This window comes from Strix uralensis, chromosome 21 (genome assembly GCF_047716275.1).
Source record: "Strix uralensis isolate ZFMK-TIS-50842 chromosome 21, bStrUra1, whole genome shotgun sequence".
In the NCBI taxonomy this organism is placed as follows: domain Eukaryota; kingdom Metazoa; phylum Chordata; class Aves; order Strigiformes; family Strigidae; genus Strix; species Strix uralensis.
In genome coordinates this window covers 2284827-2311474 of record NC_133992.1, presented here as the reverse complement: position 1 = coordinate 2311474, position 26648 = coordinate 2284827, and the positions used below count along the sequence as shown (strand labels likewise).

Sequence of the window (26648 nt, the reverse complement as noted above, 5' to 3'; positions counted from 1 at the left end):
GGGACTTTGAACATGGTCCAACTCACGTCGTCTGCTGCAGCCCTCGGCGGGGGAAAAGCACTGGAGATTTCTTTCCAACGCTTGACAATAAACTGAGTGACTCCTGCTGGTGTTAAGAACGGAGAATCACACGTATTTCTTTGCAAGTCTGATCTAATCAGAGGCACGTTGGGCTCTTAGTTGTTGACACCTTTCTCTTTGTGCGACCCAACACAAGGAACCACGCAGACATTTCAATCCAGCAGAATAACTTTATTTCACAGGGCAAATACAGCCAAGTAGTGACTGACTAGAGTTGCCCAGCAAGTGTCAGCTCCATGATCCGTCAGTAAATGTTCTGCTGGTGGCTTGAGGATACAGACCCTATAGCTAGCGTTCACATTAACTGATTTCTTACATTTAGATTTCAAGTGAAATACATTCAGACTCGCTCCTGTCAGCTCACAAGTACATGGTTGAAAGTCACTGAGGAGTTAATTACACAGTTACCTGATTCATACGAAAAGAAAGCAACGCTGCTGCGACCCACAAAACCCTCCCTCTCTCTAGTGCTGCTGCTTGGAGCCTTTTCAGCACATGGCAGGATAATCTCCCGTCATTCATCGGGCCTCGGCAGTAAAAACAGCAACTAGAACATACAGCAGCAAAAATCAAGGCAGCATTTAACTGCACGTTCCCCTGCCAGTCTCAGAGTGATTAATAACCGGCCGCTCCTACTGGCACCTGTACGAAGGAGTATGGCACATGTCAGCCACCCTTCACCAGAGATCCAAAGGGACTCGGGCGTGATGCAGGTATTTGTGCTTAGTGCTGGCAGCTGAATGCCCCATACCCTGTCTGGAGAAGGATGAAAGCTTGCTTAATTTCAACTAGATGTTGCTTTGGTTTTTTTAAAAATACTTAATAAATAAATATGGCTGCTGTCAGTACTAATGGTTGTAGCTCTCAGTCAGCAAGATCAGGCTCTTCTGAGTGCTAGCCTGGCTCTCCTGTGCTGCTTGCCTGGGCGTCCACCCTGGGGAGATTCCTGCGCTTTCTTATCTGCATATCTTCATCCTGAATGATCAAAAAAAGAAAGCAAAAACCAAATTCATACTTCAGCATCCTCTCTGAGCTGAATAAAATCCGTTCTCTTCCTCTCCACCCCTTCTTTGTCCACCAACCATTACCCACTGGAGGTCAGCCCTGCAAACAAAACCTTCATGCCCTCAACTCCAGCTCCTCACTCAAAGCACTGAAGCCATCTTACATCCTCACGTGAGCAGCTACCCAGGCCAGACACTTCCCAAACTGTTCATGTGCTCCCACTGAGAAACTGGTCCTGTCCAACACAAGAGGCAGCTTCACCTTTTGAACCTGATGGCCACTCTAGCCAGAGCGAGCGGCCAGGATACGACCCTCCTGAGCTTTGCCTCTCAGGCTGCAGGCCACATCATGTAAAGTCTGGCCTCACAGTGAAAGTTTTCCTCAGGGTGGACCTGAGGTCACAGAATCCCAGAATCATCCAGGTTGGAAAAGACCTCGAAGCTCCTCCAGTCCAACCATGAACCTCACCCTGACCGTTCCCAACTCCACCAGATCCCTCAGCGCTGGGTCAACCCGACTCTTCAACCCCTCCAGGGATGGGGACTCCCCCCCTGCCCTGGGCAGCCCATTCCAACGCCCAACAACCCCTTCTGCAAAGAAATCCTTCCTAAGAGCCAGTCTGACCCTGCCCTGGCGCAGCTTGAGGCCATTCCCTCTTGTCCTGGCGCTGGTTCCTTGGCTCAAGAGACTCATCCCCCCTCTCTGCACCCTCCTGTCAGGGAGTTGCAAAGGGCCATGAGGTCTCCCCTCAGCCTCCTCTTCTCCAGACTAAACACCCCCACAGAATCAAACAACTTTGGTTGGAAGGGACCTCTGGAGGGTATAATACAATTTTCTGCTCTAAGCAGGGCCAACTCTAATGCTAAATCTGGTTCTTCAGGGCATCTATTTGTTTTCAAGTATCTGCAAGGATGGAGTTTCCACCATGTCCCTGCACAGCCCATTGCAGTTCTCAGCCATTCTTACTGGGAAATATTTCCCCTTGTACCCAGTGAGGATTTCCTTCAGTGCAAGTGGTGTCTGTCACCTCTTGTCCTTTTGCTGTGCACCTCTGCTGTGGTCTTCTCCATAACCACCCAGCAGGCAGCTGCAGAGAACAGACAGATCCTCTCTTCGCCCCCTCTCCTCTGAGCTGGAGAGAGCAGCTCCCTCAGCCTCTCCTCGTGCCGTACAGTCTCCAGCCCTGACCCACCTCACAAACAGACCCACGGAGCTGTGCAGCCAAGTTTTAACCACGGTTTTTTAACCTGTTTTTTAGCCAGGTTTTGCCACACACAGCACCACTGTAGATGACTGACCTGAACACGGTGGGCACCCACCATTTAGCATCTGTAGGACATGAAAAGCAAACCTATTTCTGCACAGTCCTCCTCAGCAAGTCCCTTGCAGGTGCTTCTCTTCCTGACACCCACCTCACACCCACCACACACCATTCACACGGGACTCAGCAGCAATACAGGCACTGTCTGTTTCCAGGGCAGTTCGTACCGAGTCAGAGTCTTCTTCAACCTGGTTGCTTATGAAATTGATATAATCATCCTTCTGGTTGTCCAGAATTTCTTCCTCGTACTCAGTCTGGTAGTCTGACTCATCTAAAGAGAGGAGAGAAAAAACACTGGTTTTAAGTAGCATTCAGAGAGGCAGAGACAGCTGGAAGAGGAATGATAGTTGATTCCACTGAGCACTGGCGGAGGGCAGGGTGACTGCTGGCCAACTCTCCGCAGCTCAGTGAACTGGGACTACTCACACACGGATTAGGAGCTCTCCAGCCAGATCACAAAATAAACTGTGTCTGGTACGTGAATTGGTGTCCTGGAGCCCTCCAGAATCTAAAGTGCCTGGAGCAGGAGCAGTGAGCTACAAACTGTGTTACTCTGGCAGGTTGTAGCTGCCCAGGCCAGTGGGACAGGAGTGCTGGCAGTGGGGAGATGCTCCCCGGGGAACGCTCTTCACAGAACAGTTGCTGTCCCCCACCCATCAGTCCAGACGAGGCCTGTAAGATCCCTTCAGGACAGGCCTGTGAGCTGCTGATCCAAACCCCCTGGGCACACCGGTCACAGACTCACTGGAAACAGGGACTTCCAGGCATAGGGTGAGCTCTTCCTGCTGCGGAGATAATGACGTGCCTCACAGGCTCTGGTGCACAGGGGCAGTGATGTTTACACTCCCCTCCTCTCCACAGGGGACCATCACCTGCTCTGTCTGATAATCCAGCAGATTAACATCATTTAGGGAAGCTCAAGAGCTGTGCAGCCAGCAGCAAGACGCGCCACCAAGCCCCCAGTCCCCAGCACTGAAGCCTGCTCCCGAGGAACGAGACGCATCAGTGCAGAGTCTGTGCCTCTGCCAGCACCTGGAGATCACTTCAGGGTCTGTCACACAGGCAGCAGGAGAGTCGCCTGCCGACAGCACTGACCCTCTCCCACATCAACTCAACACTCAACGAATGTGCCAGGGCAGCCGCTCGTCACTGGCCCCAGTACAGCACCCGCTGTGCCAGCAGCCACTGCAGAGCCCCATCCTTGAAACCAAGGCCCGCGGGCAGCGGCACAAAGGAGTGGCAGATGGCCACCTTCCTTTGGCACAGTTTCTGGCATGAAGTTTTTCAGAATGTAAGTTAAGGCATTAAAATGGCAGCAAAATCATTTTTGTGTGACACTAGTTTTTCTGCCACTTTCATGAGTTAATTCAAGTGTGCTTTGAGTTGCTGAAGCAATACCTGGTTTTCAGCCCACTAGTGAAGGAAGTGGCTCGTGTTTAAACCAGATTCTTGATTAAGTATTTCTTTTGGGAACAGTCAATAGCATCTGCTCCACGCTGAAGACAACAGCACAGTCTGTTCCACAGCATTTTTCTTCTAACACGATAACTACAACCAACTGCTAGAACATTGGGATTAAAGACATTTGGTCTTTTTATTTTTTAATATTTTTTTTCTACTGTGGATCAGAGAATTATCGTTAGTTTATATTGAAAACACTACTGATAAGTCTTTGATAAAACGCACCAGAGAAACTGGAAACTCGTCTGAATGGCAACAGACAGCACAAACAATAGTTTGAGGTTTACAGCTCCACTAAAACCAACTACCACCAAAACCAAACTCTTTGATTTTTCCAAGCACTATTCAGCATTTAAGGTCTTTATACAGCTAACAAAAAACAAGAGAAGGGTGTCCCTCTCATATCTTTCACACAGCAATTTTGGGTGCTGGAGAACTAGAAGGGAAAGGAGAACAGAAGGTGGTCCTGCTGGCCCTAAACACCATCTTCCACTGCCCTGCTCGAGGCTGAGCACCCGGGGCTCCTTTACACGACAAAAACTGCCAGAAGCATCAGGCAGGACTGAGGCCTTGTTGCCCTGCTCAACACACCAACACCCAAACACTGCAGCTCGGAAACGAGCCAGTGAAGAGGAGATTACGCCACAGAAAGGGACCCAAGCCTACCATTAGCAGGGGAAGCATATTCACAGCAGGAAGGGCATACTTCTCATGCCAAAGATCTGCTTTGTGATTCTGTAGTTTTTAGCCTTTCTTTTACATGTGCCTGATTTCTGCAGGCAGCACCACATTTGAAGAAAATCAGTGTTGTGTGGCTGGAGGGTTTCTGTTTCAGTAACACTGACAGACTCCAATGTAAATCAGGGAATCTGGTAGCTCATCACAACCTAAGGTGCATCAGTACTTCTTGTTAAAAGTACTTTTTAAGCAGCAAAGATGCAGAGGGTGACCTAGTGCCTGATAATTGTGTCCCTTGAGAGGTTTTGGGATGTCTCCTGGTTCAGCTGTGTTGCAAAAGCAGGCATTTGACACCACAATTAACATTTTTCTTTCCCAAATCTTTTTATCCAAATGACTCCTGCTACAATTGCTGTGTGACTTGATCTCCTGCCATCGCGTGCAGCAAGCGTGGTACCTCACCTCACACCAGGAGACCTGGCTGTGGGGACAGCCCGAAGCATCGCTGCCTGGAAAAATGAGACAGGAAACCTGCCGTGGGAAATCCCCAAAGAGCCTGCGCAACTTTGGTCCTTGGAAATCCCTTACAGGTGGGAGTGTGACCTCGGATGCAACTGAGCCACGCTTGGAGGATGGCATCTGTGCTCCCTGGCCACAGTCACGGCTGTGTAAAATGCAATTACAGCTGAACAAAGACAGAAAATCCCCACTGAGGAAGTGTTTGGATGCAGAGCAGAGACACAGCCACATATACTGCAGTGGCTCAGCTGTGGAAAGGAGCTTCTGTTCTCCTACAGATGCTTCCTGACCTGCTCACTGGCAGTACAGGTACCCCAGGACCAGCGCAGGGCTTCGTCCAGCTTCCCTCTACTCACCCCTTCCTGAGGGACAGTCTCCCTTTATTTTTTTTAAATGATTTCAGTCATTGCTCTCAGTTTGCTCAAGAGTGGAGAAGGAACTTCACTGCCCTTTCCCCCCAAAGAAGACACGGCTTCTGACCTGGAGGCTCCGCCAGCCTCTGCCTGTCAGGGCCTTTCACCCTTTGTACTGACACTTCCCCCTTCTCCCAGTCATCAGAACACGATCGTTTTCATTTTCTTTCTTTCTTTAGAAAAAAATTATTGACATAATTTCTCCACCCAGCCTGAGACTTGTGGTATGCTGTCAGGACAGGCAGAGCCTTTCTAAATCCCTGCGGTCCGAGATCTCACTCCAGAAGGAATTTCCAGGGAGAAAAAAAGGTTTCGCCCTCTTTGACAGGGCCGTTTCACAGCCAGGCTACCAAGAAGCACCCTGGCTTCTTACTCACACGGGACAAAAGCAGTCAGACCATCTTCACCACCATCACAAGCAGACAAATGCAAAGGCTCACCAGCACGTACAGGGAACCATCTGACAGCCACGAGACTGCTGCCAGGGAGGTGTCACCCTCCATCCGAGCTCACCTCGGTACAGACCACCTCCCCCATCGCTCCAGATACCTCCTTTAGCAAAAGCGGTGCCATCCCGGCGGCACCGAGCGATGTTGTGTTCAGAGGAATGTCTTTACAGCCACTGCCCACCGAAAAACGGGCAAGGTCCCTGCAGGCAGCAGATGGAGTCACCCAAAACATGAATATAAATGGTCCTTCCAGACACAGCACCCATGTGCACGACTCTGTCCTGCCATCCTCCCCGCTCCCCTGGACTCTCTACAACCAACACATTTCAGCATCTGCGAGGAGCACATGGCACCTGCCCATCCCGGCCCAGGTAGCCCAAAATCTGCCATATCTACTTTCTGAAAGACGTGTCCCTTTGTTACACTCATGTTCGTGGCCTCACCCAGCAGAAAGCAGGTCTCCCTAATGGGGCTGAATAATCAGAAACTATATAAAGAAGGAAGATCTGTCCCAGTAGACTGGCTAAGTCTTAACAGGTCTCAATGCCTATGCCTTAAATAACCATGTTACATGAACTCTTCACTCTTAGTCACAATGGCAGTTTCAACCACATTTGATTAATATTTTCTTCATAAGGCATATGATTGCAATTAGCATTTCAAATTACCACAGGGACATCTCTACAAACACTCACAGATGGGAGGACTGCTAACTTTAGATTTCCCTCTGCAAGAACAAGAATCGGGAGGAGGGGAGAGACTGTTTATAAAGAGCTCTAGCACTGATGAAACACTTGGAGATTTCAGGCCTGCAAAGCTCTGATCCTTTTTGTTAACTGAGCTTTGGTTATGGCACGTGCAGGGAACTGCTCCACAGGGCACGGCTGAGGCACAAGGCACTCGAGTGGGCAGCAGGAGCTGCTACCTGTTCCTCATGAGTTCAATAGTGCTCCCCCTAACAGGAGGGTACAAAAAGCAATGGAGCCAGTGAGTCACTCCAGATCCTACTCACGACAGCAGGGAAAAAATCCTTCAGTCAAAACTTTAAATCAGCCTCCTCCCATCTCAAAAGGACACGGACCAAAGAGCAAAGCCATCGCAAGGACACAGGCCAGCACAAGGGGGATGAAAGCTCGTCTTCACAGGAGTTGCCACAGGTGTTATTTCACTCAGACGAGGCTAACTTGAGTGGGGATTACTCCCACCAAGAAACCACGTCAGACCACACTAACAGACTAACAGCTGATGTCTTGTGGCAAGACCATCTGATTCCCAGCCTCTCCTGGAGGAGGCAGCAGGAAGGGGATGCGGAGCGGCTGGCCTGGGGCAAGCTGGGGCAGACCTGGGGGCAAAGGCTCTGGAGGAAGCAGGGAGACAGCCCACCACTGCCAGCATTGCTCAACAGACACCAGAGCTGGCAGCCAGACCTGAACCGTCACAGCTTAGAGCATGGGGTGTTAAAAGAAAGCAGTTAGAGGAGGCACGCAGGAGGAGTGAGCAGCCGTCCCTGCCTCGCTGCCCTTCCCAACGCTTCTGCGACGCCGGCCAGATCACCCCACTCACCATCTGCCACGGGTGCTTTCACAGGCTCGATCCTGGACACGATTTCTGCCAGGTCCGTAAAAGAGGTGGTGGGACAGGTCACGTTCTGAAACACAGTGGTAAGTTCTAGGTATGTTAACAAATACACACAAAAAATCCAAACAAGCCAAGACTGATTAAAAATTACGTTGAACAGACAGAGCTGCAGACACGCATATTCTCCACAATTGCCCCCTCAAAAGCCATTACTCATCGGTGTGTGATTCTCAGAACAACTCTCCTGATCCGGGTCTGGTGGCAGAGACGGGATTCCCAAGCGGGACAACCTCTAATGGCTCCTCCTCCATCCACGCAACAAGAAGCCTTATTAAAAATTTAGCAAACTACAGAAAAGACCCCAAAGACAAGAACTGGCGGGTCTGGACTCCATGGCAGACGGTGCTCATTATACTTGTTTGTTCTCCATCACTGTTACTTTATAAGAGGGACCGGCTGGGCAAGGTGCAGCCCCCAGGGAGCTTTTGCTTTCCCTTGGGAGAAGGCGAAGGGGCCCAGTGCCCCCGTGGGACACTGCACGTGGTCCAGCCCGGAGCCTGCAGGGTGACACCACGGGACGCTGCGCGGACAGGCTGGCAGCAGCCCAGGCTCTGGGGTGACCAGGACCCACCCGGGGACCCCAGCAAGCCGTGGAGCTGCAGATGCTGCAGCGAGCAAGAGCCTGAGGTACGTGGTCCACCCGCAAGGAGAAATATTTCCCACTGTAATTCCTCTTTTCAATAAACCCTTTCTATTTTTACTCTGTCTCACCCAAGCAGTGGGTTGAGTGTTCTCTATTTTGAGAAGTTGCCTGCTCCAGTTTCTCCTCTAATAAAATCCAACTTTGGCATTTAAGAACCATTTCAGTCTTCCCACATGCCATGCTGTGAGCAGCCCTACCTGCCCCCTTCGAGGCCAGGCACAAGGTCATCAGATGGAAACCTGAACACTCCACACCTTGTTTTAAAAAGTGATTTAAATTAGTACAATAGCACACACCCCCAGAGGAAAGAGATGGGGAAGAGCTGGCAGGGGACACGTTATCGGCATTGGGCTGCCAGGAATTGCTGCGACAGGCATCTTTCTAAAAGCCCAGACCTGTCCACGTGCTTCCAGACAGGACAGTTTCCTTACACAGGGTTTTTATGAACAATGCTTTGCTCTTCTGGCAAGAGCACTGATACTGTGAATCATACAACCCCTGTGGGGGTCACAGCAGAAGCCCATTACAGCAGCAGCAGATTGCTCTCAGTTGACCTTTAATCCGTAACTAACTTTTGATGTAATTTAGTGCAGCTAAAGCAAGGTGCAGATCCAGGACAAACAGCTGGTGGGGAGCGATGAACAGAGAAAATCCCAGAGGGAATTAAAAAATAACTGTATGAAATGAAACAGCAGTAGCTTAGGACACACGCTTTAAAAATATACAGAAGTCAGGAAGCTCAGCAGCTCAGTTTGACCATTAAGGAACCGTCAAGAAGGGTGAGTCAGTCCAGTCCCATTTTGAACATGACCTGAATGGTCCCAGCGAAGCGTTTGCAGAAGGCTCTTCCCAAGGACAGGAAAAAAAGCATCTACATCTTCATTTTGTGCCATATGACTAAGCGAGGGTTTTGTGCAAGCTCTGGCCACCAAGCAGACCAGCAATGTCTGAGGCAAATCACCAGTACTCTAAAAATGTGGGCTCTTACCAAGCTGACAAAGAGGCTGCACAGAGCACGCGGGCAGACAAGTGCCAGGCTGTCCTTGGGAGCACGGAGCAGACAGGGACCGGCTTTGGCGGGGACACAAGCCCAGGGCACTGTATGAACCGCTGAACAAAATCCTGCAGCGACCATCACCACCCGCTCACATGCTCCCGCAGGCGTGCTGCGAGGACAGAGGAGCACGAAGGCACCGTGTGTGACCTGCAGGAGCATCTGTTACCGTCGCTGACGTACAGCCGATGCGCGGGTAAGGCTGTTAGAGGACACCTGGGGAGCAGCTGCGCCCCAAAGTCTTAGCACCAAGACTGGAACACCACTTGTGGGAAACCAGGTGCCTTCCCACGCTCATCTGCTGCTTTGCAAACAGGAATTTAATGTTTAAGTACTTCCTGTTACTACTTTTAAGGACAAAACCACACTCCCATCAGTTAACACAAGGCAAAGAAGTGTCTCAGATTCATATGAAACCTACTCTAAAACCCTTCCACTGATATTTTTTTTTTTCCAAGGCAGGAAATATTCTCTTCAGCATAATCTTTATTAAATAAATTAGAGGAGAAAGACAGTTACTATTGTAGTCTGCTAGATTATATTTAGCTTCGACTATGAATAACACTTCACTAGACAAAACTTCCCTGAGGAGATTCAATTAGCAGTATTGCATTATTCTGTGCTGGGGAAGAGTAAGGGTTGTTCAAGTGAAGTTTATGTAAGGTTCCTGTTGTTTGTGTCTTCAGTATTTGCATTTTTAAGACAAGATAAACAGTGATTGAATGATGAAAGCAAAGGAAAAGTATCTAAATGATTAAATATCTGGAGCTTTTAAGGAAAAATGTAATGCTTATGACATAGAAACAAGATGATAAGAAACCGTGCTCAGCTCTCTTGGATGTTGAAAACTCCAGAAATAGCTCAACTAAAGCATATAGAGCACCAAAACCTTCACTAATGAAAGGCAAGTTAAAAATATCAGCTGTTATCCTCAGAAGATAGCAGAGCTGAAGGACTTAAGTGACTCTAATGGACTAAGAAGAAAAAAAAAAAAGCAAACGCCCCAGTGGGAGCCTGCAATACTTGTTATTTTGTGGAAATAAATCTACTGAAACAAAAGTCAGATGAAAAAAATCTTGTTTTTTCCTGGACTCCAGAGTTTTCAGAGGAAGAGCAGAAGATCTCCTACGTCCCTGGGCCTGGAACTGAGACTTAGCATCAGTTTGGGGAATGCACAAAGCTGATGGTTCCTGCTCCATAACTCAGGCAGTTTGTTGAGTCACTCTCCTGAACCCATTATTTTCACGCTCTTGGTGCCTCAGCAATCAGTATTTTCTGCCTTGTTGCCAAGTGCATACACAGAAATGCAATGACAGGCTACATCTATAATGAGTCCATGACATATTTGATCTCCAGGGCAATTGAAGGGCCATAAAAACCAGGGTAGATTGTGATAAGTGTTCAACATACGACTTGATGCACAGCAGTAATATCATGATTTAACTGAAATATTAGCCTGAATTACTGTATCCCATATAACAGGCAATTTTAAAAGAAGCCTTCTTTAAAAGAAGCATTTGTTACAGCAATGAATATGTTTGAGTTTGTTACCAGCTGGTGATAGAAGTTAAGAGGATGAAATAGGACATATAACCATTTCCGAGACACACACAATTTTCTCTCCTTTGACTTCTCCTTATGACTATTAACACACATAAACAAACACATATCAGCTTATAACTAGTCTGAACTGAACACCAGGTGCCAGAGGCAGAATGGGGACCCGTCTTCTTCAGCTCAGACTAATGCATCTCCTAGTCCAGGTCATCTTCCCAGTAAGAAATAACAACCTGATGAGTTTTGGGGCTCCTCGGGCTACTTGGATCACCAGCTATTTCCCACAAAGCTCCTCCCAAAGCCACTCACCCTGACAGGCAGCTTGGGTGGGACTCATCTGACGCTAGGAAGTCATCAGCTCTAGTCCCCTTGGCTCCCCTCACACAGCCGGAGCCAACGTGCCATTCTTCTCCCAACGGAGCCATTTCCATCTCATCAAGTGACTCACACCCTGCAGAGCTCACCTCTCTCCGGTGACAAGTGGGGGTCTGGGGCAACTAGCTCAGATGCGGGTGTCATCCACCCCTTGTTGCTGGGCTAATGCCCATCCCTGCGAGTACTGCCCTTGCTCACACCATCTCACTCCTAGCGTAGGGGCTCTACCACCCATCTCTGAAGAGCTGCAAATCCCCAATGTCATTTTTCACCTCTATTGACTTTCCTTAGTGAGGCTCACTACAGTTATGATACATTTTGGCAATCACTTAAAATATTACTGCTCATTTCCCTATCTCTAAAAGACGATAAAGATGAATTACTGGGTAAAACATGAAGCCTTCATAGCACTTGGGTTTTAAATCAGAGGAATTCAAAGGAGGATAAGGATAATAAGCCAATATATTATGATATTGTACCCAAGTCCTTAAAGAGGTGATAACTGTTTCTTAAAAACAGCTGGAACTTCCCCGCCAAGAAATTCAGCCAGCCCACTGAGTTATGAACAGACTCGAGAGGTTGACCTCAATCCCTAAGTTGTAAAACCAAGAGATTTTTATTCTACTTTTGAGTAGATACCTTAACAGGACTATAACCACACAGCAACATTATGTAGCCTGTAGATTTACCATAATCAGGAATTTACCATTAACTGCTCGGATGTGCTGAAGTGGGCAGAACAAGACGCATGAAACCCAGTACCTCAACAGCGCTGCAAACTTCCACGGAGCCTCAATGACGGCTCTACAAAATGCCTTTTCTAATAGAGGAGAGACAAAGAAAAGCAACAAAGCAAGAAGTCTACACCCTTGCAGGGATTTTAACTCTTGGCTAAAAACACAACTCCAACAAGGGTTTAAATCTGGAAGCGTCTGAGAACTATGAGGCACATCCTGAAAGCCAGCAATGGCTGAGATCAAGGCCAGCGATCCCGGCTCATGTCACAGAATCACACAATCATCTCGGTTGGAAAGGACCTTGAAGATCATCCAGTCCAACCTTTAACCCAGCATTGGCAGTTTCCAACTACACCAGATCCCTCAGCGCTATGCCGACCCAACTCTTAAAGCCCTCCAGGGATGGGGACTCCACCACCTCCCTGGGCAGCCCATTCCAACACCTAACAACCCCTTCTGGAAAGAAATGCTTCCTAATGTCTAGTCTAAACCTTCCCTGGCGCAGCTTGAGGCCATTCCCTCTTGTCCTGGCGCTGGTTCCTTGGTTCAAGAGACTCATCCCCCCTCTCTGCACCCTCCTTTCAGGGAGTTGGAGAGGGCCATGAGGTCTCCCCTCAGCCTCCTCTTCTCCAGACTAAACCCCCCCAGTTCCCTCAGCCGCTCCCCATCAGACCTGTGCTCCAGACCCTGCACCAGCTCCGTTGCCCTTCTCTGGACACGCTCGAGTCATTCAATGGCCTTTTTGGAGTGAGGGGCCCAAAACTGAACACAGTAATCGAGGTGCGGCCTTACCAGCATCGAGTACAGGGGGAAGATCACTTCCCTGTCCCTGCTGGCCACACTATTTCTGATACAGGCCAGGATGCCATTGGCCTTCTTGGCCACCTGGGCACACTGCTGGCTCCTGTTCAGCCGGCTGGCAATCAACCCCCCCAGGTCCCTCTCTGACTGGCAGCTCTCCAGCCACTCCTCCCCAAGCCTGTAGCGCTGCTGGGGGTTGTTGTGGCCCAAGTGCAGCACCTGGCATTTGGCCTTATTGAAACTCCTCCAGTTGGCCTTAGCCCATCGCTCCAGCCTGGCCAGGTCTCTCTGCAGAGCCTCCCTACCCTTGAGCAGATCAACACTCCCACCCAACTTGGTGTCGTCTGCAAACTCACTGAGGGCGCACTTGATCCCCTCGTCCAGATCATCAATAAAGATGTCCTCTGTGACAAGCACCGGGCAGCTGGTGGGAGAGAGCCACTGCCCTGGCAGACCAGTTTCTAGTAGCAAGAACAGTATCCAGTTACCACTCAAAGTTTGTGGCACAAGTACAAATGAAAAATAATTCTGAAAAGGTTATCTTTGCCCACCCAGCATTACTCAGGGAGGCAGTCCACAGGCGCATTCAAGCGGTGGATACAAACGTGGCCCATCCCCTGAAACCACAGCCCATCCTCCCTCACAGGACCTGCTGGGGCACAGTCCCAGCCTCTGCTCCAGTGCTTGGTGCAGAAAGCAGCTCAGCCAGCAGCACTCGGCACCCTCAAGACTGCCGACACACATGGTGAAGGAGAAGAGAAAGGTGGCCGTGTAAACATGTGCACATCAGCTACACGTCTCAGAAAATGCTGGTTACTGGTGAGCATCCTGCCTTCCTTCGAGGGCATCTGTGCTGGGAACGGTTCCAGGTTGCAAACGCAGTATCAAGAACCATGAGAATGAAACAGCAACAGGAGAGCCACTCTACAGAGCACTACACCAGTTCTTGGGGGTTCAGAGACCCCGTCGCACTTGCTGAGGATAGGATGGGTCTCTGCACGGGCACACACCGGGTGTCTGGGATGGATGGGCAGACATCAGAGCTTGGGCTCTGGCAGAGTGCTTTGGCCACACTGATGATCAGAGAAGTGCAGGACTTCATTCATCCAGGCTGTGGTTCAAGGAAAGAAGCTTCTGAAAAACTGATCACACCTTTTCTTGCCTAAAATACAGTTTTAACTAATACATGCATGCTCACAATAAGGACTTGAGGCAACCAATCATTCTTTCATACCCCTGAGCTGTACACAACCTGGCGTGCATCAAGCAGCTCCTGCAGAATAGTGCATTTAAACTGAACACTTACATCAGTTTTGGATTTGCAGGTCTCTTGCCTGTCTCTTAACATCTTGTCAAGGACTCCACTCCTGCACCAGACATTAAATACAGTTTTCCCATGCTGATATCCCACTTCCTGGGGAAAAAAAAAAAAAGAGAGTAGAGGAAAAAAAGTAATTAATAGATAAAAAAAAAATTATGTCACATCATCTGCAAATCAGTAGGAAACCCAGAACTCTACCCCAAAGCCAAGATGTACCTTTGCTACCTTCCAGCCTTAGCTACATAAGCTGTTCAGCCTAAGAATTAGGGGAACGATTAAGCAAACAAGGTGCTATTTTAAGTCCAAACGTTAACGTGACCTTTGACCCCACAGTATGCAATGAAAAGCGCCACCTGACACAACTATTTTTACAGCAGAGGCTTCAGGAAGGCTGCTCACAGAATAAAGCCATAAAAAGAGAAGCTTAGGATGCATATGTACATGCCCTTCCAGCACTGGCTCACTCTTTGGAAGAAGGTAAAAACACAAATTACTTTGTGTCTTCGCCACTCTTGGCTCAAGAAGAGCCAAGAAAAGAAAACTTTTCCAGCAAAGAAAAGTTACCGTAGGGCACCTGGTTCCAAAACCTCTTGCAATAAGCCAAGGCAGACAGCACGGAACATGCAAGCGTCACTTTGCTGGAGCAGAAGTGACAGCACATGGACAGCACCAAAGCCACAAACGCCACGCTCTTCTAATTTAAAAGTATAAAGGAATTTGTACTTGGAATAACAACATGGCACTGCATCATCAGTGTGGAAACAGATGGAAAAAAATAAACCGATGGCTCCAAGTTTTACTCTTTTTCTAACAAAACAGTAGAAATGGTGTTGAAAAATCAAATCGAAAGGACGCGGCAACAGGTGTCAGGAGTCCTGGATCCTATTTCCAGCTCTCACACTGGCAGCGTGCACTAAACCTTGGGCTCACATGGCAAATCCGAGTGCTGGAAGCAGCCCTGGCTGAGCTGGTATTGTCTGTCTGGTTTTTGGACCAGGGTTCAAAGCACGGAAGGCACTCAGGCTGGAATTCACCTCTCATCATCTATCAGCCTCTCAGCCCAGGGTGGATGTGATTGCTCAGGAGGAAAAGGGACCTGACAGATCTACAACCAGCTGGGTCAGACTGATCTGAAATAACTGCGAGAACCTGAGCTCTGGGAAATCACATGCAGCCAACATCCATCTAGGCTGATACAGAAGAGGAGTTTTGACAAGAAGAGGGGATCTTTGTTCTTCTGAACATGCTGAATGGTTATATGGTGCCCATTTTTATTTTCTGCAAAATCCAGGTACATAGCTGAAACCAGAAACCCCACCACTTCATAGCCTGTAACAATAAAGGAATGCCTAGATCGCCCATTCCTCAAAGGTCAGCACAGTTTAAAGCTTCCCTGTGGACAGAAGTTATTTAGCTATGCTGCAGGCAATGAAAATCCAGGAGGATGCTGCCCCTCCATACCTGCAGTGTCTCATGCCAAGAACTTGCTCACAGAAAGTGACATCTTTGAGAAATGGCACTTTTCTCAAGTTTTATTCCACTGAGAAAAATTTGCCTGGCACCTTTAAATCTCTTTAACAACACCAAATTAGACAGAGACAGAACAATACTTGACAGCTTACTATCTGTTACTGTGATGAACTACCAGACCTGTTTGTCGAGGTTTTCAAAACGGCCAGGGCACTCCATCTAGCAGATAATATTATTTCTCGAAGTCTTAGATCCACCACTGGCAGACAGCACTGTTTGCCCAGGAGCTATGAGACATCAAATATCCTTGAGAAAATATTTATATTGGGGAAATAAGCTGGTGGTTTGGAATAGCTGCTGTTTGGTCCTAAGGACTCTCTCAGATGTGAATCTGCAGGGCTTAACCGATTTTGTTTAGTATTTATGACAGTATCAGAGCAATCAACGTGCAGCCTAACGAGTACTGTAGGTTCTCGCTACATCTATAAAGGAGATTGACTTAAAAGAAAAATTGAGGGTGGGGGGCATGTTTTGAGCCTAGAAGAGCAAAGCTATGCAGAAACACCTGAAGATGGAAGATGCCTGCATGGTTGAAGCAGGCAAAGAATGGAAAGAGACAGTAGAATACCTTCCTTGACAAGAGACAGTGAGCCAGAACTGCTACCATTACCTCAACCTGGGCAGAGACTTTTTGTTCTGAATGCTGAATTATGTCACTAAGACAATTCAACTGCACATCTGGAGTCAATTCTTCCCAAGCTGGTTTCTGACACATAAACAAACAAAACTAAATCCCAGAGACACGTAACCTGGGACTACCCTTTTTACAACGTCCTTCCACTGACATTGGTGCCATTTTCCTGATACTCTATCAGGTGCAGAGGAATTGTGGATGATATGTTTTATTAATAGAAGTGTTGAAACGTTAACTGAGCCAGATATTTTAGCATGTTGCCCTCCATTTCAGTGATTCATGGCCTCCCTTACAGACTTCTTCAAATCTTTCATGCGACAACAAGCTACAAAAAGAAGGGAGAGAAATTACACCATTTGACAAACCCCAACTGCCCAAAGCAGCTCAAACACCCAAGAGTTTTTACGAAGCAGCTGAGCAAGAACTGTCATAAAACAGCGAGGCAACTGATCCGTTCACAGGTCATTATATAATCAAGATTAGTAACTCAATTTCTGCTGCTAATCCAATCTCACAGCCATGATATCATTCCACGGCATTATTTAGTGTCAATTATTCACTCTGTGCCAACTGACTTCTCTTACTCTCCAACAGCTTAGGCACTAATTAGCACCACAAACCAGCAGATCTCTGTGGAACAGCAATATGGGGGCACTGCCTTCCCCAGGATGCACTTACACAGATTTCATCAAATTTCCCAAAGTCCAGGGTACCGTATCGGTCAATGGGCGGCCGGATGTACTCGCAGTAGTCGCTGTTCTTCACCATCTCCAGCTGCCTCACACAGCACACGTACGCTAGCCGCGTCTGGATCTCGGCCATATTCAGCACCTGCCAACCAGGCCAGACACACCAATCATGATGAATTCAGAAATTTAATTTCAGAATATGTTCTGTATTCACAATGGAGAAAAAACAAGTTATCAATTTTTTTTTTTTTCCCAAGAGTGCAGAGAAGCCTACTGAAGCCTTCACACATCAGCACCTCCATCTGTTTCCCAGGCAGTGTGGACAGCTAGACAATGAATCTCCATCATCAACAGCAGAAAGGGAACTGCCTTCAAACATGTTTCTGCAGTTCAAGGTTGAATCGAGCCTTTCATTCTGGAATATAGTGGTACCTTAAAGAGAGAGATCTGTGCTGAGGTGAGAGTGGCACAGTGATCCTTCAAGGCAGAAATCAGTGATGATCTCTACAGTACCAGGGCAGAGATTTCACAGAACAGTTGAGGTTGACAAGGACATTGTAGAGAGTTTGGTGCTGGTCTCTTCTCACAGGTGATTAGTGACAGAACAAGAGGGAACGGCTTTAAACTGCAACAGGGGAGGTTTAGACTGGACATTAGGAAAAAATGTTTCCCAGAAAGAGTGGTCAGAGAGTGGAATAGGCTGCCCAGGGAGGGGGTGGAGTCCCCATCCCTGGATGTGTTTAAGGGTGGTTTAGATGAGCTGTTGGGGGATGTGGTGTAGGGGAGAACTTTGTAGAGTCGGGCTGAGGGTTGGACTCGATGATCCAAAGGGTTTTTTCCAACCTGAATGATTCTGTGATTCTATGACCTCTCCAGATCACCTAGTCCAACCTTCCTGGCTCAAGCAGGGTCAGCTGGGGCAGTCTATTCAAGATCACATCCAGCTGAGTTTTGAATATCTCCACAGATGGAGACTCTACAATCTCTCTGGTTGGCCAGTGTTTCACCACCTCCAGTAAAAAAAGTGTCTTCTGGTGTTCAGAGGGAATTCCATGGTTTCAGTGTGCCTGTTGCCATTTGTGCAGTTGTAATATTTCACTGGGCACTACTGAAAAGAGTCAAGGTCTTCCACTTTCCCCCACCAAACACTCCCACTACATTCTGGGAGCAGCATGGTCAACTCTGGCAAGGCACAGCAGGGCACTCCACAGCTGCACCAACTCCAAAAAGCCACTTCTCATGGAGACCAGACCTCTTCAGGTAAGGGAGTTATCACAGAGGAAGACTTCAGAAAACAGAGCAGTACCCACAGTTTATAGTATTTTTCCCAACTTTGGGAAGCACAAACAAGTATTTTACTTCCAATTCCAACAGGGGAATGTGTTAATTGTAGTTGGGAGGGAAGAAATAAAAACAGCATTCACTTGGGGGACAGCTGCAGAGCCAGATAATTTAGGAAATGCGGAAAAGTAACAGAACTGGCCTGACCGCATGCAACAAGAGAAAAAAAAAATCACGCTCTGCAGTCCTGCATTTATCGTAGCAATGTTAGTTACTGCCTAGTGCTAAAATTTCCCTAAATCAACAGTTCAGAGACATATAGGATAGAAACACTGAACTGGACAAAGTTACTACTTTTATTGGTAAAACTCATAAATTCTGACTTCATCAAAACTTAATGCACCTCTAAGAAAAGTTTTTTTTCCTCTAACAATCCTACCATCCCTTCCCAGAGTGAGGCTCTACGCTCTGCCATGTCACTGCCTTTCCTCTGGTGTCAGGGCACTGTCCAGCTGTCTTCACCCACAAGTGAGAGCTCAAACCCGAGACAGATGACGGTCTGTCACCAGGCTGGCTCCCTGAATGACCAAGGGGAAGCTTCCTGCTCTGTACCTAAAACCAGCTGTCATTTTAATATAGTCTACAATACCTTGACTTTCTCAGCCAGTGGATTCCATCTCTTCCAGAGCAGCCACCAGCCAGACAAGCAGTCGCCGTAGTTGGTGAGGTCTGTCTCGTCCCGGCTCCCCACGTCGATGGCGATCACCACCTTTGCGCCCATGGACCTCGCAACATCAGCTAGTGGGAAAGAAGGTTCTATCAGTACCAGTGCTGCCAACCCTGGTGCTGCTCACCCAAAGCTAAGTTGCTTACTGCTAGGGAGTACACAGCCTGACACCATACCTGCCATGAGTGTCTCTGAACAGCCTCAGACAGAAACATTTGCAGCCACTCTCCCCCTCGGGGAGGCTCCCACCCTCCCTGCTCCATGTTCATGGCAGCATGCTGCCCGCTCTGCACCGACCAAGCCCCTGCGTAACCTCAGGCTGAGCTCCCATTGCTGAACTGCTGGTAAACATCACTTATGGGGTACGTTTTGTCCTGGACTGGTGGGATGACCTGACTCTCTCTGAGGCCACGCTGTCACCAGAACCCATGTGAAGGCAGCAGCAAAACTATACGGCAGAGAGTAGGGGGGAGGAGGTGGGACACACACAGCTCGAGTCCACAGTTACACCGCAATAGGTATAATGTGAAAGAGCACATTAAACCCACTTTAATTCTACTTCATGCAGCAGTTCTCATGAGAACAAAAGATCTGGGGAATCTGTAGAGAGAACAAGCGGCAGTGGCCTTAAAAAGAAGAGTCAGCAGTGCAGGGGTCAACCCTGCAGATAGAAGGTAATAAAGGAAAGGAGCAGCACAGGAACCAAACAGCAAGGAGAGGCTGGGAGGACTTCAGTCTAAGAACAGCTACGGGATCTAAGAGGAAGACTCGTATTTGGAAGTGGGAAAGAAATGAAGCAACACTTCCTACTTCAAGGTCAGTAAAAGGACTAGCTGCAGCCTTTGGATACAGGCAAGGATTTAGGGAAGTGCCAAGGCAGGGAAGAGAGGGACACATACCTCACAGAATTAATTTATATTTCTTCCACACTCTCAGAGTCCAAGATAGTTGCAGTTTCCAGAATAGTTATGCGTAGGAAAACCACAGCTCTGAAGAGCCAATTTAGATGCTTAATATAGACACTTCTGTGCAGGTGGAAAAGGTGCTTTGGTTTGCAATTCAAACTTTTGCTTACAGACACAAACGGAGAATGTCAGATGCAGATTTTGGGGGTCTATTTTGTGTTATTTCCATTTCTGGTTTTTAGGCAAATACAGCCCTGATGTTCCAGACAATAGTCTGTTGTCTGGAACATGTAAATGACTTCAGCTGCTCAGATGCAGAGTCTCTAACTTCGGTTCCTTCCTATTTATTTGTACACAATTACAGTCACGAACTGTAATGACACCATATATCTCTCTTCTATCTTGGCCACGCTCCTGAGCCACCCACCTTTCAATGCTTTCTGACTACAATGACAACCCTGACATAAAACACATCCCAAACACACACAAGTGAATTCACACGCCTTGGACCCTTTTGGATTCAGTCTTCAGAACCCCCCAAACTCCACATCACTCTTTTGAACACCACGTGATTCCACCTCTGCCACGTGCCAGCAGCTAACCAAGACACCAGTGTCTGTCAGCTGAACCCTCCAGCCTCTGCATGACACCAGTGTGAGCACTGAAGAGTTCATGCTGCTGCCTCCTCAGAATTATTTCTTATTCAACTGATACTTTTTGAAAAGAAATTCAAAGATAGATTATATGTTTGCAGTCTAATTTCTGCTCTCCCATTTCAGTGAGCACTAAAATAAATTCAAAATTAGCTTGGAATTGTACGTTCAGATTATGTCTATTAGGAAATACTTTGTAACAAAAAATAGTCCTAATAAAGCCATGTTAAAGCAAACACCTAGGAAACTTGAGAACTCCTGGTGACCATTTTGAGATTAAAGGCATCTGCAGTATTTCTCCTCGTTTCTTTTTTTGGAGGGGAAAAAAAAAAAAAAAAAAGAGGACAAAGTTTTGCAGACTGTTTGCCAGGCTGTGTTCTCCTAACTTCTTCCCAACTGATCCGTGTGCCTACCTGGAAGATTGTTGATATAACCTCCATCCATCAAGAGGTGCCCATCCTTCGGGTCACAGAGAGGAGGCATATACCCAGAGAGGGACATGCTGGCACGGACGTATCTCCAGAGAGAGCCTGCAGGAACGAGAGGGAGGGAATGATAACAGCATTAATTACTGCCACAGAGGTGGGATAGGCTTTTGCACTCATTAAAATAATCGGGAGATAGAGGCTCTCCTGAGAATACTGTTAGAAAGTTATTAAAGCAGTTTATTATTTTCTATACCATAATCCAGGCTAGGGGAAAAAAAAAAAAAAAAAAAAAAGGCTATTCAGACATACTATCAGGCAAAGGCTTTAGAAACCACAGTTTTAAGCCCATGCCTCATATTTATGGTCTTCAAGGAGATTTCAGCATACGCCTGACTGCGGGGATCATCTTTAGTGCTTTGTTGAGCTTACACCGATAAGGAAAGGAAAAGGCTTCTCCTGGGGACAAAAGGAGAAAGAATAAGCAGATTGAAGTGCAGCTAAAGCCATTATGTTCTACAGAGATCTACAAAAACCTGACTTTTAGCAGCAGCTGAACATGAAAAATATATGCTGCAGAAGTCCAAAAATTCCGTTTTCTCTGTTCTGTAATAAGCAAACATTTTCACTTGTAAAACCAACGCAAGTGCACTGGAAGTGCACTTCTCTCTTAGGACATTTCTGCTATTACTGCTGTAAGGAAGAAAGTTACAATCTTTTAAAATGTTAGAAACAGAAAGTTTAATCAAGCAGAAATTGATTGGATCCGTTTCCTGTAAAACATTCTGCTTTAAGGCTCTTATTTACTGATTTCTCTCTTAACATTTGCACCAGCTGAATTGGGAAGACACTGAAGTTCTGAAGAGGCCAAAAGTCTTGTCTGAGAAATGAATCTTTAAAATATCAAAAATAAATCAGACCTGCAGTGTTAGCTCACTTCTCAATAATTAACTGCTTGGTGCTTCAAACAGCAACTCTTTCCAGCAAACTGGGAATTGATTTTTTTCTTTTCTTTTTAAAATATATAACGGTTCTGTTTCTAATTATAACCTAAGCACTCCTACTGTTTAGCACAGGTCAACACTGGCAGATTTGGGGTTTATTATTAATAGTTTTAGTTGAGCTGGAACTTCCACCCAAGAAAAATGCTGACTGCTTGTGTTACACTCCACAGGTGAAAGCAAGATGGGAAATTGCAGCAGCTGGGAACCTCCTTCCTCTCCTTTCAGTGAATTCTGGAGACAACCATAACCATTCTCCAGATGATTTCTATCCTTAAACTTCCACAGGGACAAGCAGCTGGATGGAGTGAGTTTCCTGACCTCAACTGGCTTAACCTGCTGCAGAATGAGTACACAAAACTTCTAAGAAAGGTTAATCCTTTTTTCTGCTTTTTTTAGCTCCCTTGGCTGTCCTTGGTCCACAAAGCCCTGGTGTCAGTGTAATTTAGTGGTTCTGTATCCCACGCCTCAACAGCAGGAATGGAGAGTCTCACCTGTGCCAGCTGAAAAGACAAAACATCAGAGACATGGCAACAAAGGCTTCAGCTACCCAAGGAAATATCTGGGGCACCTGGTAGGTTCGTACTGTCCTCACTGAAGCCTGAGTCACTGCGCCGTTACCCCAAATAGCTGACAGCTAAAGCAAGTGTCCCACAGGGCTGCCACCACGTCCTGACAGCAGAGCAGACAGCTCGGATCTTTCTCCTCTGTCCTGTCAGTAAAGCTCGTTACAGTTTTCCACCAGAGAAATAAAGAGGACTGGACACAAATGAGAACCTAACCCAGCCTCTGCTTCAGGCACAGGAGTCTTTATGGGGAAAACAGCTTCATTTATGGGGAATTTGAATCTTAAAATGCTTTGCTCGCATTAGGTCTGATTTAAAGCTAAAACACCTGCACTTCACAGGATGTTTTAAGGAAACAGAATGGCGTCAATGGACCGATTTTCTCTCTGAACAGTGAATACAGCATCTCATTTAATTTCTTCCCAGCAGCTCTGCTCCTTGTTATCTGTGTACAACCACAGTTTGGCACTCGGCAAATAACAGAGAAGGGAGAAACAAAAGGAAAGACAAATTCAAAGGCGAGGCAAATTCCAGGAACAAGAGGTGACACTGAAGTCTCAGGCCTGCTGCTGGAGAAGGCCACCTGCACACTCACCATCTGTGTGGACCCTCATTGCTGAGGCAGTGATGTCGGTTGTGATAGTGAAGTAAGGAATCCACAGATCCTGCAACAGAGGAGGTCCCAATTTTACTAAATCTGTAACCTTGCATTTAAACTAAAACCCATGTCTAGCACAAACCAAAGCAACAATCTCTGTATCTTAACAGACGGAGCTGCAAACACAAACGTCTGCATGGATGGAGAAAAAAACGTCAGCCCTGTGTTTAAGTTCATAAATGTATTTATTATGCAAACATTTCACTCAGAACAAAGGCAGACAAAAATCCATATTTCCTTTTTTTGATAACAAGAAATACTTGTTCCAGAAGACTGTCCAGCATACAGAGCAGCACAGAAACCTCATCACTCAAACTAGAGTTCACCTTCTTCCTGATACTTGTTTTTCTTTCAGATGAAGTGTGGGGGTCTGATGATAACTCTCATCTAAAGAGATCCCTAGGCTGTTTAATGCTGGAGGACAGTACTCAGGGAAGACTGACCTTTTATATATTTGGTTCTTACCTAAGTCGCTAAATACCTGCTGCTTGTGGCCTCCCCTGGAGACATGTCTCTAAGCTAGAAAGACCTTTGAAGATCACCCAGTACAGCCATTCTTGCATTTCACCCAACTGTTTCCACTCAAGGTAATCCCAGAATCATCGAGGTTGGAAAAGACCTTGAAGCTCCTCCAGTCCAACCATGAACCTCACCCTGACCGTTCCCAACTCCACCAGGTCCCTCAGCGCTGGGTCAACCCGACTCTTCAACCCCTCCAGGGATGGGGACTCCCCCCCTGCCCTGGGCAGCCCATTCCAACGCCCAACAACCCCTTCTGCAAAGAAATCCTTCCTAAGAGCCAGTCTGACCCTGCCCTGGCGCAGCTTGAGGCCATTCCCTCTTGTCCTGGCGCTGGTTCCTTGGCTCCAGAGACTCATCCCCCCTCTCTGCACCCTCCTTTCAGGGAGTTGTAGAGGGCCATGAGGTCTCCCCTCAGCCTCCTCTTCTCCAGACTAAACCCCCCCAGTTCCCTCAGCCGCTCCCCATCAGACCTGTGCTCCAGACCCTGCACCAGCTCCGTTGCCCTTCTCTGGACACGCTCGAGTCATTCAATGGCCTTTTTGGAGCGAGGGGCCCAAAATTGAACCTGGTCATCGAGGGGCGGCCTCACCAGTGCTGCGTCCAGGGGTGAGATCCCTTCTCTGTCCCTGCTGGCCACGCTATGGCTGATACAAGCCAGGATGCCATTGGCCTTCTTGGCCACCTGGGCACACTGCTGGCTCCTGTTCAGCCGGCTGGCAATCACCCCCCGCCAGGTCCCTCTCTGACTGGCAGCTCTCCAGTCACTCCTCCCCAAGCCTGTAGTGCTGCTGGGGGTTGTTGTGCCTGTATGTTCATCCACTACACAGAGCAAGTGTTCCATAATCGTATTCACCATGGATTAGCATGCAACTACTCAGTTCCCCCTAACCCCAAGTAGCAGGCAGCATCTTCTGTGTCTCAGTTCCTGAGACACCACAGCCCACGATGAAGAAGGAAGAACATGAGTCACGACCTCTTGATTAAATTACGTTCCATTTGTACCTCATGGCGATGAAGTTAAGGGTCATGTCAGCAGGAGATGCAGAGCAATGCCACTGAGACCCGAAGCTGCCTAGAGCCGAAGAGGACAACACAAAGCTTTGCAGCATTACCTACAGGAACAAAGGATCCTGCAAGGTACATCTTCAAGAAGACCCCGGAGGTTGCTTGCGATAGCGCAGGGTAAAACAGCAGTGAGGAGTGTGGTACATAAGGAGGATGATATACATAAAGAATGGCCTAGCCAAGTGTTTTAACAAGTTTATTCAGTGGGGCTAGACCAAACCAACAAGCCCTGCTTCTGGCAGGGGAAGTTCTCACTTGTTTCAGCCATGTCTGTACTCACACCCCACTAGCTGGAAAAACTGAATGGGAAGGTGACCTCCCAACTGCACAGGAGTTCGTCAGAGAGAGGATAGTTTTGGAAAGTCTCCAAGGTGTCTAGTGAAAGGGTAGCCTGCAAAGGGGAGGGAGAAGGACTTGTTTGAATAAATTGAACTTATGCCCAGAGAACAACAGCTGACAGTTCTCTGTCAATCAGCAAAGCTGAATCAAGACTGAAGAGGCAAACCTGCCTTCCCAGCCAGACAGCCTCTTTGTTCACGGGAGAAGGTGTCTGAGCCTTCTCTAGCACAGCTCTGATGTGCCTTAAGCTCAAGCCAAACAAGGGTCTGGACTCCAGCTATCAGTATGAGCTGAGAAGCACTCCCTCTCTGGTCAGTCTGTATTTCTGGTGTAAGTCTCTGTGCTGCTCAATACAAAATTCTCAACTGCTGAGAAGAAGGTTTTTTTCTAGTAAGTTTAATCTCTTAAGCAGCTCTGTAAAGATGGTGGAATTGGGAAGGACTAACAGATGCTGCACGAGTATTACAACCCATCTGGTATAAATGCCATAGGAAGGCGGATGAATAAAGTGTGACTACGGGAGTATTAGGGGTGCCTCTCCATGCTAAAGATATTCTGATGATCGCAGATCTCACTGCATCGACCACATTTTAAGCAAAAACAGGGTAATGGGGAAAGAATTCTGACACTTCCTTTCATATTCATGCAAACACATGCACAAAGGAAACTAAAGACCTATCACGCAATAATAAAGACTGTGTTTCTCAGCTATCGTTCCATTTATTTTGGAGACAGAGCATTATTCGAGTCTGAAACAGGACTTGATAGAAGCCTTCTCTGATTCCTCACCTGACCCTCCTGCTGAGATGACTTGCAAGAGCATTTTGTGCTTCTGGCATAGGGAATAAAAATTCTAGAGCCTGGTGGTCTCCCTGAAGGATGAGTAAATTCAGAGGAAAATAACTGTATTTCTTGAGAAATATCTTCCAAGTGCCCTGCCCTGGATTTCTGCATGCTTTCCTGGAGAAACTTGCACAGGCTGATCTCTTGTGGAGTGCCTTTGGCTGACATCTGTAGCAGCAATCACGGGGGTTGCTGGTAACCAGGGCTACCCCACAAACAGCACTGCTGGGAATCAGGAGACACCTACGTTACAAGGGTTGTTAGAGAGCAAATTTAAGAGAAAATGGAAACCTCCCTTTCAATGTCAGAAATAACAGTTCAACGTAAGTGCTTCTGCTCCCTGGCTCTGATACAGAAGAGGGATGAGGGCACGTGTGAGAAGTGCCGGAGTGCCACCTCACAGCTATGGGTAGTGACGATGAGAATGTGGCCCAGTGCTTCCTAATTTTAAGCTTTTATAGAGACACAAGGGCCAGTACCCAGCCCAGCCCCTCGGGTGGGAAGTTGTCAGGGTCTGCTGTGATCACTGTGGATCCTCCCAGGAAGGAGCAGTTGTGGCCAAGCATCCAAACACAACTTATGTTTGTAAGGCTATAATTAACTCTTATTAATATGTATTTCCACTTGGAAATCACCCCTACCCACCACCCTCCAACAACACTCCAACTACTGAGAAAAGATGCATGTTTCCAGTCTGGACACTTTGAAATAATGCTTTAAGAAAACATTTGTTCAAGGCTCAACGCTTCTTAGTTCA

The 26648-nt window shown here is 47.4% G+C and overlaps 1 protein-coding gene across 4 annotated transcripts in view; it reads right to left on the bottom strand.

The window, feature by feature from the left end:
* Positions 1 to 231: 231 nt before the first annotated feature.
* The window catches only part of PNPLA7 (patatin like domain 7, lysophospholipase), a 131966-nt gene continuing 105549 nt past the window's right edge, over positions 232 to 26648 (bottom strand). For 3 of the 4 annotated variants that reach the window (XM_074891587.1, XM_074891589.1, XM_074891588.1), the window contains 8 exons: positions 23060 to 23129; positions 20886 to 21002; positions 18837 to 18985; positions 16896 to 17048; positions 14039 to 14146; positions 7491 to 7575; positions 2575 to 2678; positions 232 to 1056 (listed from right to left, as the gene is read on the bottom strand). In XM_074891587.1, coding sequence (XP_074747688.1) covers positions 976 to 1056; positions 2575 to 2678; positions 7491 to 7575; positions 14039 to 14146; positions 16896 to 17048; positions 18837 to 18985; positions 20886 to 21002; positions 23060 to 23129 — 867 coding nt within the window. In that variant the 3' untranslated portion in view covers positions 232 to 975. Of the gene's footprint in view, positions 1057 to 2574; positions 2679 to 7490; positions 7576 to 14038; positions 14147 to 16895; positions 17049 to 18836; positions 18986 to 20885; positions 21003 to 23059; positions 23130 to 26648 lie in introns of those variants that run through there. The other variant, XR_012631873.1, reaches the window with a different exon arrangement.